Below are 14880 nucleotides of genomic sequence, written 5' to 3'. Positions count from 1 at the left end.
TTTTTTGTTTGTTTTTTTTATATGTTTAAGTAATCCGTGTGCGCTAAGGTAACACTTGAGAAAAAGAAATGTCCCAGTTCTTTTTGTCTTCATTACTTAATTAGTTTAAAATCAAGGTATCATATAATTCTATGAAAATATAGTATCATTGATGTCTTCTATTTAAACAGTGAAATAACATGTTAAGTGTTTTATAAATATTTTCTGCTTTAATAAACGGATGCTTAGTATTGGACTTGAATAGAATGCCTCAAATATTTCCAAAGATAGTTTTTGAGAATTTGCCAGATATGTCTCAGGACCTGTATCTTGGAGAACAAAATATTATTATGTTTCAGATTTATTTGTATTTTTTTTTTTTCTTGAACAGGATGCCAAATTCTTAAAAAAAAAAAAAAAATTGAATTGCATTTTTTAATGGTATTTGTTTTTTGAGTGATGAAGAAACTTTAAATTTTAAGCAGCATTTACATCAAAAAGCAAAACAAATTCTACATTCCAGTGTTTCTGTGCTCTACATTCCACTCACCTTTTAACTGCCCTTAAACCAATATAACAACGAAGCGTTCTCCGCCGAACATTTTGCCAGCTGGGTGGCATTATGAAGTAACCGGGTGGTGTAATATTTTCTAATATTATATCGTTTTCAGCTATCTAAAACACAAATTAATTGTATAATTTAACATAAATAAATTTGTGCAATAAAAATTGAACATTTTTAATACTGGCTAATTTTAGCTTAATATTGGCTAAAATTTTAGCCAGGTGGTTAGTAAAGTCAGCCGGGGGATGCACCCGCTAAAAAGGTCCTGGGGGAGATAACTGACAACGTTCTCTATATATACTATTGAATTTATTTGTTAATTTTCTTACCTCCGATCCTTTTTTTTCCCTCATTCTTCTTACTTCCTTATTACAGTTAGCTTGTAAACTACATGAGTCCGCCTCTCTTGTAAACCACTTTTTGGATTGCAATGTACAATTGAACCATGCTATTGCTTCATCGTTTTTGTAATTGGTTTTTCATATTTTTACTTTGTCATCCTGTGTCTGTTATTCCTAGTGCTGCAAAATATGGTGGTGCTTTACAAAGAATAATAATGATTATTATTATTAATAGGAAGAATAATAATAAAGGTGCTTTATGTGAGAAGCTTCAACTAGCTCTAACTAGTTATTTTTTTTTTCATTACAGAGCGATCGTCTCACAGACCAATCCTTCAGGCAGGGTTACCAGCCAATCAGACTGTAGTAGTTGGGAGTAATGTGGAATTTCATTGCAAAGTCTACAGTGATGCTCAGCCTCACATCCAATGGCTGAAACATGTAGAAGTCAACGGAAGCAAATATGGGCCAGACGGAGATCCATATGTGACCATCTTGCAAGTAGGTTCAAGAACTTATGCCACGTTACCTTTATATATTCATTTATTATGGGCCATATTACAAGTGGTTGGCTATTTAGCGCTTTTTCTAGCGCGGAAACACTGCCTGAAGGAAATGTTTAACCACACGTATAACAAGGTGAAAGTAAAATGTTTAGGCGTGAGCGAAAGCCAACATGCGCTAACTTTAGGACTAACAGATATCGCTCACATGCTAACCAAACAGGCGTTAACCTACAGCACTAACCTAAAGGTAGTTTATGAATATATATATATATATATATATATATATATATATATATATACATACATACATACATACATACATACATACATACATACATACACATATACACACACACATATATATATATATATATATATATATATATATATATACACATACACACACACTATCTAATACAAATATTCATATACATATGTTAAAAAAAGTTACAAGTGTATAGTACATGACAAGGTATTTAAATGGAATGGGTTATAATGTATATATGCATACATAAACGTGTATTTATGTTTATATGTATATACGCTCACAAACACATACTTTGGAGCCCTTTCCACTCAAATACCTGAAAATGTGAAAAATTATTTTTATTTAATTTTAATGTTCATGTATGTAATGTAAATATTTTACATTCCAATGTTCTTCACATAGGTGGAAAATGTTCTGTGTATTTTTAAATATACATATATATTTTATTAATTTTTTTTTAAATACCTTGTCATCTACCATATACTTGTAACTTTTTTTTAAATATGTATATGAATATTTTTATTAGATAGTTTGTGTTTGATGTATGTATATGTGTGTGTGTGTGTATATATATATATATATATATATATATATATATATATATATATATATATATATATATATATATATATATATATATATATATATATATATATATATATATAAAATGTATTTATATTGCGTTTAACACTTTATTTTAATGTATTTGTTGTTTAAAGCAACTTTTTAATTTTTTAACTGTAACCCATTGCCCGAGGTCTTCAGTCGCGCAAACCCAACTAAATTTGTGCTTTTGCAGTTTGCGTTAACTTGCACGCTCAATATTTTAATATTGGACACACTCTACGTTAGTGTGCCTCTTGTAATCTAGCCCTATATTGGTTGTTGCTTTACATTTTAAAAAAATATATTATTGTTAGCCCATAATGCTTGGCTTACACATTCAAAAATATTTTGCAGAAATTGATTTCAATATTTCTGTATGTACATATAGTATATTGTGAATAAGTATTAATTGATTGCAACTATCTCTTGATGATATGTCACATGGTCTAAATTACTTTAATTATAAACATTTTTTTTATTTGCTTTTATGAATGGTATATTTGTCTGTAAGTGAACTGCTGTTTATAGAGCCGTTATCAATTTATAGTTTATATAATGCATTTAAATAGTTAACTTTTTCTTCATTTGAAAAAGATAAGTCTGAAGTCTAGACATTTTTAATTACTCCATTCTTTTTTTTTTCCGTCTTAAAAAAAAAAAAAAAAAAAAAGTGACCTTGTTTTGTTTAATACCAGTATAAATGGCTTGATTAAATAAACATAATTGAAATGTAAACTATGTAAAATTGATTCCTTAATAAAGGGAATGGTGTTCTGTAATATTGTTTTTCCCATAATGTGTTTCTAATGATTTGTTATACCAGCTGCAGAGTGTAAAATGTTACATTTGTTTTTATATATGAAATAGCTGGTTTTGTTCTTTGAAACCACAGCCCATTAAAATGGGTCAAACTTTCATGGACGCACACATGCTTCTTTATATTTTGTCTGTCTGTATACCAAAGCCCAATATTTAGCAAGAACAATTGAATATTTGCATTTTATTACTTACACTCCCAGTGGGAGGTAGGAGAGATAATTTCTACTGCTGGCTATGTTTACATAGATTTTCTATAGCCAATACTTTAAAGGGACACTGAACCCAATTTTTTTCCTTCATGATTCAGATAGAGCATGAAATTTTAAGCAACTTTCTAATTTACTCCTATTATCATTTTTTCTTTGTTCTTTGCTATCTTTATTTTAAAAGCAGAAATGTAAATCTTAGCAGCCAGCCAATTTTTAAGGTTCAGCACCATGGATAGCACTTTCTTATTGGAGGCTTATATTTATCCACCAATAAGCAAGCATAACCCAGGTTCTCAACCAATAATCGGCCGGCTCCTATGCATCAAATTCCTGCTTTTTAAATAAAGATAGCAAGAGAACGAAGAATAATAGGAGTAAATTAGAAAGTTGCTTAAAATTGCATGCTTTATCCGAATCATGAAAAAAAGAAGTTGGTTTAGTGTCCCTTTAAAGGGATATGAAACCCCAAAAAAATATTTTGTGATTCAGACAGAGCATACAATTTTAAAATAAGTTTCCAATTTACTTATATTATCAAAATTTACTTTGTTCCCATTGCATTCTATTTTTGAAGAGATACCTAGATAGGTGTCTGGAACACTATATGGTAGGAAATAGTGCTGCCAATGTATAACATTGTTGCAAATTGTGCTCCAGACACATGCACACTTGAGCTTACATTCCTGATTTTCAACAAAAGATATTATGAGAATTAAGAAAATTTGACAATAGAAGTAAACTAGAAATCTGTATAAAATTGCAAATTTTATCTAAATCATAAAAGAGAAATGTTAGGTTTCCTGTCCCTTAAAGGGACAGTCAAGTATAAATTAAACTTTCATTATTCAGATAGGACTTTTAATTTTAATCGACTTTCCAATTTACTTTTATCATCAAATTTGCTTTTTCCTCTTGGTATTCTTAGTTTAAACTAAACCTAGGTAGGCTCATATGCTAATTTCTAAGCCTTTCAGGGCTGCCTCTTATCACAGGCTTTTTAAATCTCTTTTCAACACAAAGAGACAGAAAGTACACGTGGGCCATATAGATAACACTGTGTTCAGGCACAGGGTTTATTTAAAGGACCAGTCAACACAGTAGATTTGCATAATCAACAAATGTAAGATAACAAGACAATGCAATAGCACTTAGTCTGAAGTTCAAATGAGTAGTACACTTTTTTTCTGACCATTTTAAAAGTTATGTATTTTTCCACTCCCCCTGTACCATGTGACAGCCATAAGCCAATCACAAATGCATACACGTACCATGTGACAGCCATTAGCCATTCACAAATGCATACACACTTATTCTTGCACATGCTCAGTAGGAGCTGGTGACTCAAAAAGTTTAAATATAAAAAGACTGTGCACATTTTGTTAATAGAAGTAAATTGGAAAATTGTTTAAAATAGCATGCTCTATATGAATAATAAAAATTTAATTTTGATTGAGTGTCCCTTTAAGATCTAGCACAAAACAATGCTAAATTTAAGACAATAGATGATAAACAGTCACAGTCATGTGATCAGGGGCTGGAAGAAGGTTCCTAGATACAAGGTAATCACAGAGGTAAAAAGTACATTAATATAACTGTGTTGGTTATGCAAAACTGGGGAATGAGTAATAGAGGGATTATCTATCTTTTAAAACAATAACAATTCTATGGTTGACTGTCCCTTTAAATATAGAAACTTTCAATATAGGCATGGAAAAAAACACAGGCATAAACATCTATTTCAAATGCAGAAATAAAGGTAAATTAGCTATTTGTAACCAATTTAATACACTCCAGCAGGTAAAGTACATCATAGGCAACAAACTAAGGATGAAAAAATTAGGGTACACCATTTCTTTAATATTAACTGAACATTAATTACAAAAAAACTCACTGTTATACATTCACTCTGTCTCATACCCTCTTGCCTTCATGTTGAAAGAATGTTTAATCTGTGCTGTGGAAAACTTAAAGCTAATTTATGATGGGCTAAGTCCGCAGCAGCTAGAACCAACACTGCTTATATTTTGTCTCCAAATACTATTTTTATATCCTGATAATTGAAACGGCATTTGCTGAGTTTGGTAGAAAACTTCACTCTGAAGCCAAATTTCTTTCCTGAGCTGTTATCCATGAAGTATATTTAAAGAGTTTAATGTTTAAAGGGACAGTACACTGTAAAATTGTTTTTCCATAAATGTATTTTAAATGACTTGTTATACCAACTGCAGAGTATAAAATATTTGAGAAATTGCATTTTCAGGTTTATTTGTGTGTCTGAAGTAGCTGGTTTTGTGCTTTGAAACCACAGCCTATTACAATGGGTTGAGCTTCAGGTAATATCAGATCTCATTATGTTATCACTTTCATGTACACAGACTTGCTTCCTTATCTTATATTTGTCTGGAACACCAAAGCTCAACACATAGAGAGAACAATGGAAAATTATCATTTTATTACTTAACTATCATGCCCCCCACTGAGGGCGTAATCTCTTCTGCTGGCTGTGTTTACTTAGGCTATTCAATAGCATATACGCCAGTATCAAAACTTTCAGTATAGGTTGGGAAACCACAAGCTAAATCAGCTATTTCAAATGCTGAAATATGAGTAAAGGAGCTACTTGCAACCAATGTAATACACTCTAGCAGGTAAAAAGGATCATTGGGAATAATTTAAAGGGGAGAAAGTTTTTGGGTGAACTGTCCCTTTAAAGGGACACTGAACCAAATTTTTTTTTTTTCTTTCGTGATTCAGACAGAGCATGCAATTTTAAGCAACTTTCTAATTTACTCCTATTATCAATTTTTCTTCATTCTCTTTGTATCTTTATTTGAAATGCAAGAATGTAAGTTTAGATGCCGGCCCATTTTTGGTGAACAACCTGGGTTGTTCTTGCTGATTGGTGGATAAATTGACAATAGGAGTAAAATAGAAAGTTGCTTAAAATTGCATGCTCTATCTGAATCACAAAAGAAAAAATTTGGGTTCAGTGTCCCTTTAAGTGTGAAATATCTTATTTATATTGAGGAAAGGGGGCATAATATGCTTTTATCTTGCAAATAGAACACTACAGGTATATTTAATGTAAACAAGTCAATAGGTGTTTTAATTAAAGAGATAATAAAACCCCAAATTGTGATTCAGACCGAGCATACAATTTTTAAAAAAAGGTTAACAATTGACTGCTTTTATCAGATTTGCTTTGTTCCCATGATATTCTATGTTGAAGAGATACCTAGTTAGGCGTTTTGGAGCACTATATGGCAGGAAATAGTTCTGCCATCTAGTGCTCTTGCAAATGGATAACATGCATGCAAAACTGCTGCCATCTAGTGCTCTTGCAAATGGATAACATTCATGCAAAACTGCTGCCCTCTAGTGCTCTTGCAAATGGATAACATTCATACAAAACTGCTGCCATCTAGTGCTCTTGCAAATGGATAACATCCATGCAAAACTGCTGCCATCTAGTGCTCTTGCAAATGGATAACATTCATGCAAAATTGCTGCCCTCTAGTGCTCTTGCAAATGGATAACATTCATGCAAAACTGCTGCCCTCTAGTGCTCTTGCAAATGGATAACATTCATGCAAAACTGCTGCCATCTAGTGCTCTTGCAAATGGATAACATTCATGCAAAACTGCTGCCCTCTAGTGCTCTTGCAAATGGATAACATTCATGCAAAACTGCTGCCATCTAGTGCTCTTGCAAATGGATAACATTCATGCAAAACTGCTGCCATCTAGTGCTCTTGCAAATGGATAACATTCCTGCAAAACTGCTGCCATCTAGTGCTCTTGCAAATGGATAACATTCATGCAAAACTGCTGCCATCTAGTGCTCTTGCAAATGGATAACATGCATGCAAAACTGCTGCCATCTAGTGCTCTTGCAAATGGATAACATTCCTGCAAAACTGCTGCCATCTAGTGCTCTTGCAAATGGATAACATTCATACAAAACTGCTGCCATCTAGTGCTCTTGCAAATGGATAACATTCATGCAAAACTGCTGCCATCTAGTGCTCTTGCAAATGGATAACATTCATGCAAAACTGCTGCCATCTAGTGCTCTTGCAAATGGATAACATTCATGCAAAACTGCTGCCATCTAGTGCTCTTGCAAATGGATAACATTCCTGCAAAACTGCTGCCATCTAGTGCTCTTGCAAATGGATAACATTCATGCAAAACTGCTGCCATCTAGTGCTCTTGCAAATGGATAACATTCATGCAAAACTGCTGCCATCTAGTGCTCTTGCAAATGGATAACATTCATGCAAAACTGCTGCCATCTAGTGCTCTTGCAAATGGATAACATTCATACAAAACTGCTGCCATCTAGTGCTCTTGCAAATGGATAACATTCATACAAAACTGCTGCCATCTAGTGCTCTTGCAAATTTTTCAACCAAAGGAACAAAAAAAATTGATAGAAGTAAATTTGAAAGTTGTTTAAATTGCATGATCTATTTGAACCATGAAAGAAACATTTTGGGTTTCATATTCATAATTCCTTTAAGCTTACAGACAAAGATGTCTCTCTTGATTTATGGAAAATAAGAGTGTTTGCAGTACTGGTTTGTGGGATGTAAGCTAATTGACTGGTCAGCAAAGTCCCATAGCTCTATTGGTGGGCAGTGGGCACATTAAACAAGTCCAAACAGAAAAAGTGTTCTATTTCCAAGTCCAGTTAGAAACAATATATAGAACATACATGGAATGTCATTTATAAAGAATGCAGACAGTCGTTTTATTTGGCCGTGAGTTTCTTTCTTTTTTAATGAGGTGACATTTCCACCTCTTAGTACTAGTGCCCTATTGCTAGCATGGGTATTGGCAAAGAGGTGGAAACGTCACCTCACTGGACTTTTGCCGAGGGGCCAGAGACGCTCAGTTTAGGCCGAAGCTTGCAGTCAAAGGTACTTTCTGTCTACATTTTTTATACTTTATTACAGAAGGTCACCTTTTATTTATAGCAATGGTAAATCCTAGCATATTTTGAAACGCTAGGATGTATCCTCATTTTCATTTCAGTGCGTATATACAGGGGTATAGTGTTCTGATGTTGCCATGGAGCATTTGGGGGTGGAGATAAAGATTTAACCTTGCCTAGAGTTTTATTCTAAATATTACAGACTTTGGTAATTAACTTTATCTGTGTGATTAGTAGAAGAATCTATATCACAAAATTGCGTTCTTGTGCAATGATGAATTACACCAGTGGAACTCTGTCCGCCAGAGACATATGTACGCCCCTGTCTGCCGTAACTTGATAAATCGACCCCTTGGTGCTCTGTGGAGCCCCATTCCATAAAGTTCTGTTGTAAGATCCTTTTTGATTGCTGGTACACAAGACTGATTTGTCCTTTGCACACCTTAGTGTATCAGTGGAGCTACAATTTACTTTGCTAGATATCCTTATGCATTGTTTACCGTATATAGTACACACTTAATACCATTTGCAGAGTGGCATAGTATGTGACTCTCTATGAGATTCTTGATTGTAGAGTAAAATACGACTAACAGAAATGTAAAAGGTAGATTTGTTCCTGCCTGTGAGTTTTCATCTGATATATACCACATATAAACAAGGTGATCTATAGACAAGATGGGCTTGTGAGCTTACATACTAAAGAATAAGAAAGTAGCCTGCTTTAGGACCACTAGCTATATACTTGGTTGAATTAGATGTTAAATGGAAGCCGAAATTAATCATTCATGAATTAGGTCATACAATTTGTTTGCAACAATGTTTGTTACAATGTAATTCATATAGTTCTCAAGAAAGGTGTACAGTTCTGAACTTATCTAGATATGCTTTCATGGGAAGGAGCAAAGTTTTTTTCCAACAAAATATACCAAGATAAATAAGTACAACTAATAATAGAAAATATCTGGAAAGAAGTTTCAATTTTAACTTCCAGGTTCCTTTTTAATAGATTTTTTTTTTTTTTCTTAAAGTGATGCTAAACATTTTTTGTAGGCATGATTGTAGCTGAACTATGCATTTTTTTATCTATTAAAACAGGATATTTTGAATTAAAAGTTGCTTGTATTTTTTTCCTTGCACAGTTGCAGTGTTATCCATCTATTTGGCTAGTGCACTACTATAGAAATATATAGGGCAAGCGGTGCTCCTGCTATTGGTTACACCACCCATCTGACAAAACAAGACAAAAAAAATAGTGTGGTTATTACAAAAACAATTATGTTTTAACTCTAAATATAGCATTTTAACAGATTTAAAAAAAAAAAAAAAACGGTGCAATTCAGCTACATTACTAACTTAAATATTATTTTAAGATGTAAGTTTACCATTACTTAAAGTGCCGTAAAACATGTTGAGATCTGTGCTTATTCTAAAATGGCTAATTAGGTAAGAATAGTTTGCATAAAAAAGTTTAAAATTTGCTGGCAAGTATTTTAAAATAATTTTCAAAAATTAAGCAAAATTTGTTACATAGCCATGCTGTCTGGAGTAGTCTGATCCATCCCCTTATCAGTGTTTAGCATCAAACACAGGCATTATATTTTAACTGAGTTCACTGCCGCTTAAATGCTTCTAGGCATGCTCCAGCAGATAATGAGTGTTAAAGTCTTTAATTCTACCAAATCAAAGCTGGATATACAGTAGATAAGCCATAGAAGGAATTGTGTGTGTGTGTGTGGGGGGGGGGGGGGAGTTAGAGCTGTACAATTTGAAAACTTAAAAGAAAGGGTTAATGGCAAGTCAAAGCTGTATAAATTTTCAGGTAAAGTAATTAAAGTACATCTTATTATATTTTGTCTGTTTCAACTCGTTATGTTCCTTTAAGTAGCTATGATGTTTTAAAAAATGTGACATAAGCCATTTGAATTATAGCAGCAATATGGCTAATGTATGGCATCAGTTGAATTGCAGCCATATCCTGAATAAATTAAATGCTACCTATGGTTGGTCTCTGGAAGACGTTGTGTTGCGCTTTGATTTCTATCGCTGAGGTTCGGCATGGCAGATCTCTTTCAAATAAGGTGTAATGAATTGGGTTAATGCAGTATTCAAAGCAATTTTACTGAAGTTCAGGTATTTGTCTATTCCTGCAGTCCTGGATCAGCAAAAATACAGAAGCTGATGCTAGCCTGTCTCTTTACAATGTGACAGAGAACGATGAAGGCGCATATGTTTGTAGAGCCAACAATTTCATAGGCATAGCTGAGGAACAGTTTTGGCTCCACATATACAAACCAGCACCAGGTAAACAAAAGGCTATCTCCCAAAGCCTTGAACGGTTACAAGAAAAGGCTTTTGGCAACGGGATCTGATAAATGATCTACTGCAAATTCTTTGGGATCTCTGGTAACTTTTGGTGAAAGACTTGACTTTTGTTCTGCGTTTTTTTTTTTTATTATTATTATTAGTTTTATTTCTCCTTGAAGTTGTGTGAAGACATTGCAATGAAAAAATACCCACAACCAGACAAATTATTCTAACTTAAAGCCTAATATGTACAGACCTGATTCAGAATGCTGCATCAAAGTGTATTTTAATGCTTAGAGGAAGAATTGTTTCAGTATCTGTGTGCAAAAATGCATTGCGCCCTTGCATATTGTATTACTTAACAATGCCACAGAAATCTTGCATATATGCACATCTATTACAATATAGCCCACAACAATTTGGGTTTCTGTTCACTTTCCTTTGTGTAGGAACTTGGGGATTATTATTTCAGCTGATTTTGAAGGTTGAAAAGCAATGCAGACCAAGGCATTAGCAGCAGAGAACCAGTAGTATTGACCCTTTACAGATGACTGGTCTTTCCTCATCTGGTATATTGTGCACCAAATTATCTCCCAACCCTATCAATATTATAATAATAATAGTAAGCATTATGCTTGAAATACTCTGAAATATCGTTTCCAGTTGAAAGCATTAAAATTAAAATGCAGCATTTTAATTACTTTTGTGCCATATTTTGCAAAAAAAAACCAAAAATCTACAGCATAATTTAGTGCAGCAAAATGTATCAAATTATTTATACTATTTTACCCAGTACTTTATCTAAGTACGCTGTGTTGTGTGTTTATTTTTTCAAATTTGATTTGCTTGCATGTCACAGAGTATCAAGTCTGGTGAAGGGTTCTGGTATCTTTCTTACAGGTGGCAAAAAAAGGTGTCTGCAAATTTCATCTGCTTTTTTAGCATCCTTCATTGTGCTGGGATTCTGGCTTTTCATTTTTATTCTTTTTATTTATTCTATGGCTTTTTTTTTTTTTTTTTTTTTCTTTAATTTGAATTTTTATTTTTTTAGAATACTGGTAGTACCTCTTCGGATAAGGATCTTGAAATTTTGATTTTGCGCAATGTGTCTTTTGAGGATGCTGGTGAATATACTTGTCTGGCTGGGAATTCTATTGGCTATTCACATCACACTGCTTGGCTCACTGTTTTATCAGGTATTTCTTTCTTGGCTATGGTTCATCTCTTCATTTCGGTGATGCTTTCCAAGTTCTCAAGAAATGCCAAATGAAAGAAAAAAAAAAGTTTAAAACTTTTGTTGATTATGTATCAAGATTTTTAAAATAAAACAAATTGTTTAACATGGTTCTCTTTTTGCAAGCATGTAAAATGCCTAATTACTGCTTTATTTTATCATTGCCTCCAATAAATAGTATTAAAAATATATATACAAGTTCTAATGTAAAAGATACATGATCCTGAACGTTTGTTATAATTCAGGTGGTTTCTGCTGCTTTTATTTTTTTTAAGCAACAGTATATTCTTTTTTTTTTTTTTTTAGGATTGCATGAGGAGGCTTTGATCTGAAGATACCATTCTAAGCTAAACTCACACTCACACTCACACACACACACACACACACACACACATATATATATATATATATATATATATATATATATATATTTTTTTTTTTTAATCAACTGTAGTATATATAAACTGAAGGTAAACAGTGGGGCCACTATTAACTAAAACATTACTTTGAAGAGACACATTCTATCAGCACTGGCTTAAACACCACTAACTACTGTAACAGTAAAACCTTCCCCGTTGTGCATTTGATATCTTTTACATAGTAGTTGTTACCATTCCCCCCCCCCCCCCCAACACACACACACACTTTATCCTGTACTGGGAAGTCTGCCAAAAATGTACTAAACTCAATGTCAAGAGATTTCATTATTTTTTTTAAAAATATACATTAAAAAATCTTGATACATATAAGTACACACACATCAATGAATATTGTGTATTTTCTGAAATAAAAATATATACATATATCCTTGTACATGCCAAGATTGTTAGATACTCTCATTTTTACAGACATATTTTGAGTATTGCTGTATTATTTATCTGGTATTATGTACATTGTTGTACATATTTTTATATAAAATATCTTTATTATAGAAATACAGTAGTTCTCATTATTGAACTAAGCTCTTGTATTGGCTGAGCAGAAATTTTATTGGAGAAAAAGAAAGATTTCAACTTGTTGCAATTTTGTTCTAAACAATCAAAACCAACAAAAGACAATGTGACAATTATGTTAGTTTCTATATTTGGCATTTCTTTGCATGCAGTATTTATTGATCGCTGGGCAAGCAGCATTAACACTTTTAGAACCAGGTAGTAACGTGGCTCTAGAAGAGTTAATACTTATGCTTTGTTTTCTGATAAAAAAAAAATGTCCATTTAATTGTTTGACTTTATTATTTGTTGATTTATTATTATTTTTGAATGGCATTGTTTGTGTTGGCTAATTTAATCTGTTCTGTTTACTATAGCAATGCAACAGTCCCCTTCTTTTAAACACCGTTATCTGATACCCCTTGAAAAATTATAGGTTTTGATCTTGATTTGTTTATCCTTTTCTGATAAGCTACAACTTTGTTGTTTGCCATTATTCTGCAACGCACATTCTAATATTTTTGTACTATATCGCAACTTATGCAAAATGCCTATTTTTAAAGCACATATGTTTTCATAGCCTTCCATTGGCTGTTCCAAAACGTGCAATATGTACAGCTGAAATGCAATGGGGGTACTATTTGCATACTTATGTATGATTTATACTTAATAACAAAATATATTTTAACAAAACAAAGGGATAGGAAAGTCAAAATTTAAACTTGCATGATTCAGATAGAACATGTCATTTTAAGACACTTTTAAATTAACTTCTACTTTGAAATGTGCTTTGTTCTCTTGGTATCCCTCGTTGAAAAAGAATACACACATATCCTACACTAGTGGGAACTAGCTGTTGATTGGTGCGTGCACACATTTGTCTCTTGTGATTGGCTGACTAGAAGTGTTATTCGAGCTTCCAGTGGTGCAATGCTGCTCCTTTAGCAAAGGATATCAAGATAATGAAGCATATTTGATAATGGAAGTAAATTGGAAAGATGTTTAAAATTGTATGTTCTATCCAAATCATGAAAGACAAATTTGGGGTTTCCTGTTCATTTAAGGATGCCCTGAAATAAGCTCATTTGTCAAACATACTTATATATTTTTATTAGATACTTTTTTTGTTGTTGTTTTGTTCCTATATCCAAATATGTTTTCTGTGACGTCTAAAAATAATTCTTTATTTCCAGCAGAACCTGTTGAGAAATTAGTGGCAACATCATCTAGCTCAATCAGTATTCTTAGTGTTGTCAGTGCGGTCATATTGTTCCTAGTGGGGATAATCATAGCTGTGGCCCATCGAAGAAAATTTACTTCTAAGAAGGCAATGAACACACCAACTTTACAAAAAGTCTCCAAATTCCCACTTAAGCGACAGGTAACAGAAAGTAGATACAAGATTACTACTGGGCTTTCTCCTTTCCTCATTCTTTTCCATTAAAGGTGAATTTGCACTTATCTAAGTAGTGACTTTTCTTTGCAGTGTTAGGTTTGCTTCTGTAAAGAGTCAGTCCATGGTTCTTAGCAAAAATGAAGTTTCATGTTACTTAGGACTATAATGCAACTCTTTTGAATAGTCTCAGATTTATTATATATATTTTACAGACATTTCAAGTCTTTATACACCCCTTTATCAGTCTGATATTTGTAAAGCACCAATGTGTTGTATAGAGGGCATAATGTATACCTTCAAGGAACAGTATACACCAATTTTCATATAGCTGCATGTAATAGACACTACTATAAAGAAGAATATGCACAGATACTGATATAAAAATCCAGTATGAAACCTTTTAAAAACTTACTTAGAAGCTTCCAGTTTAGCACTGTTGAAAAGGTTAGGGACACCCACTGAAATGGTCTAAAAGCAAAATTAGCAGACTCCCCCCCCCCCCCTTCTCTGAGTATGAAAAGACCTTTTATACAAACAGGAGGAAGCTGGAGTAGGTAGACAGCAGTCTTATTTATAAAACGTTGGGGCTTGGTCAGGAGTCTTAAAATCAGCACAATGTTATTTAAAAATAAGCAAAACTATACATTTAAAAAGAAAAAAAAAACTGTATGGACTATATAAATGGATCATCTACAAAACATTTATGCAAAGAAAAATCTATTTTGTGATTCAGACTGAGCATACAATTTAAAATAAATTCCAGTTTTACTTCTATTATTAAACTT

The 14880-nt window shown here is 32.8% G+C and overlaps 1 protein-coding gene across 7 annotated transcripts in view; it reads left to right on the top strand.

Moving 5' to 3' along the window:
- The window catches only part of FGFR3 (fibroblast growth factor receptor 3), a 125148-nt gene that overhangs the window by 86870 nt on the left and 23398 nt on the right, over positions 1–14880 (top strand). For 3 of the 7 annotated variants that reach the window (XM_053704228.1, XM_053704222.1, XM_053704221.1), the window contains 3 exons: positions 1196–1386; positions 10380–10530; positions 13893–14080. In XM_053704228.1, the coding sequence (XP_053560203.1) occupies positions 1196–1386; positions 10380–10530; positions 13893–14080 (530 nt within the window). Of the gene's footprint in view, positions 1–1195; positions 1387–10379; positions 10531–11584; positions 11730–13892; positions 14081–14880 lie in introns of all 7 variants that reach the window. The other 4 variants (XM_053704225.1, XM_053704224.1, XM_053704227.1 and 1 more) reach the window with 3 other exon arrangements.

This window comes from Bombina bombina, chromosome 2, assembly GCF_027579735.1.
Source record: "Bombina bombina isolate aBomBom1 chromosome 2, aBomBom1.pri, whole genome shotgun sequence".
NCBI classification, from domain to species: Eukaryota; Metazoa; Chordata; class Amphibia; order Anura; family Bombinatoridae; genus Bombina; species Bombina bombina.
This window is presented reverse-complemented; position numbering and strand designations above follow the sequence as displayed.